This window comes from Frankliniella occidentalis, unplaced genomic scaffold, assembly GCF_000697945.3.
Source record: "Frankliniella occidentalis isolate FOCC.00 unplaced genomic scaffold, Focc_3.1 Scaffold11, whole genome shotgun sequence".
Classification (NCBI taxonomy): domain Eukaryota; kingdom Metazoa; phylum Arthropoda; class Insecta; order Thysanoptera; family Thripidae; genus Frankliniella; species Frankliniella occidentalis.
This window is the reverse complement of record NW_026267141.1, coordinates 2,220,302-2,221,288: the sequence shown is the minus strand read 5'-3', so window position 1 is coordinate 2,221,288 and position 987 is coordinate 2,220,302. Positions and strand designations below refer to the sequence as shown.

The 987-nt window shown below is 45.2% G+C and overlaps 1 protein-coding gene across 2 annotated transcripts in view; it reads left to right on the top strand.

Annotated features, from left to right (window-relative positions):
* Window positions 1-814, top strand: part of LOC113217186 (esterase E4-like) — a 7,110-nt gene extending 6,296 nt beyond the window's left edge. For both annotated transcript variants that reach the window (XM_026437017.2, XM_026437022.2), the window contains exon 11: window positions 419-814. In XM_026437017.2, coding sequence (XP_026292802.2) covers window positions 419-593 — 175 coding nt within the window. In that variant the 3' untranslated portion in view covers window positions 594-814. The remainder of the gene's footprint in view (window positions 1-418) is intronic.
* The last annotated feature ends 173 nt before the right edge of the window (window positions 815-987 follow it).

Genomic DNA, 987 nt, shown 5'->3' with positions numbered 1-987 from the left:
TTTTTGGATTTTTTTTGGATTTTGGTAAGTGCATAGTCGGCTCCTCAAAGCTGAACCCCACTTGGCCAAGTCGACTTGGCCAACTTGACTCCTGTAAGAGATACCCTCTACCGTACACATCACTTGTTCCAGGCTTTCTAAAACGAAAGTTTAAAAGAACAAAGTCATTAGCTTGGGGACGTCCTAGTTATTCAACACAGCTTGAAATCTAGGACGTCTGTAAAGCCACCCCTAACGCCACCGTATCTCTTCACAGCCTCGGCACCCAGTAAAGTTGGATTGCCTCAATGTGAGCCCGTCGAGATTTTGAAACTAGCTACGGACCTCTAAACGCGAATGTCCGGATGTTGCCACCGCCTCGCCCTCGTGCTTTTTGTTCCTTCCTTCATGTGATTATTTTTATTTATTTTTTGCACAGAATTCCCCAGCCATTCACAAAGTGGGTGCCAAACGAATTTCGCAGCAAACCAGGTGACGTCATCTACATGAACATTGGCGAAAATGTGGATGTGAAAGAAGATCCGATTGCTGGTCAGAACGCGCCGTTCTGGCTCGACTTGTGCCAACAGTACAGGGACAACAGCAGCACTTAAGCATGGAGTTGGTTGACCGAGCAGCGGCCAGGGCCTCTTTAAGGGTTTCATGTGGCGACAAACTCCAGGGAATCAAGCGCTAATCAAAATTAAAACTCATGGTTGTCCGCGGGCGTGGAATCTACACGGTTAAAAAATTCAGATTGAAATCTCAGATTTTGGGAATGTAATTCATGTTTTCCTGTTGAATATATTGAAAATTAAATACTTATTGCTGTACATATTGATAATAAAGTATTTGTCTGAGGGCTAGTGCTGCGGCGGCCTGCTATGATTATACGCTAGAGTTCCTTCAAACATGTGCAGCATCAAAATTATGGCCCACAGGATGAGGGGCCACCAACTATCCAGGAACACAGGAACGAACAAGTGCATTGCGATTAGGACGATGGCA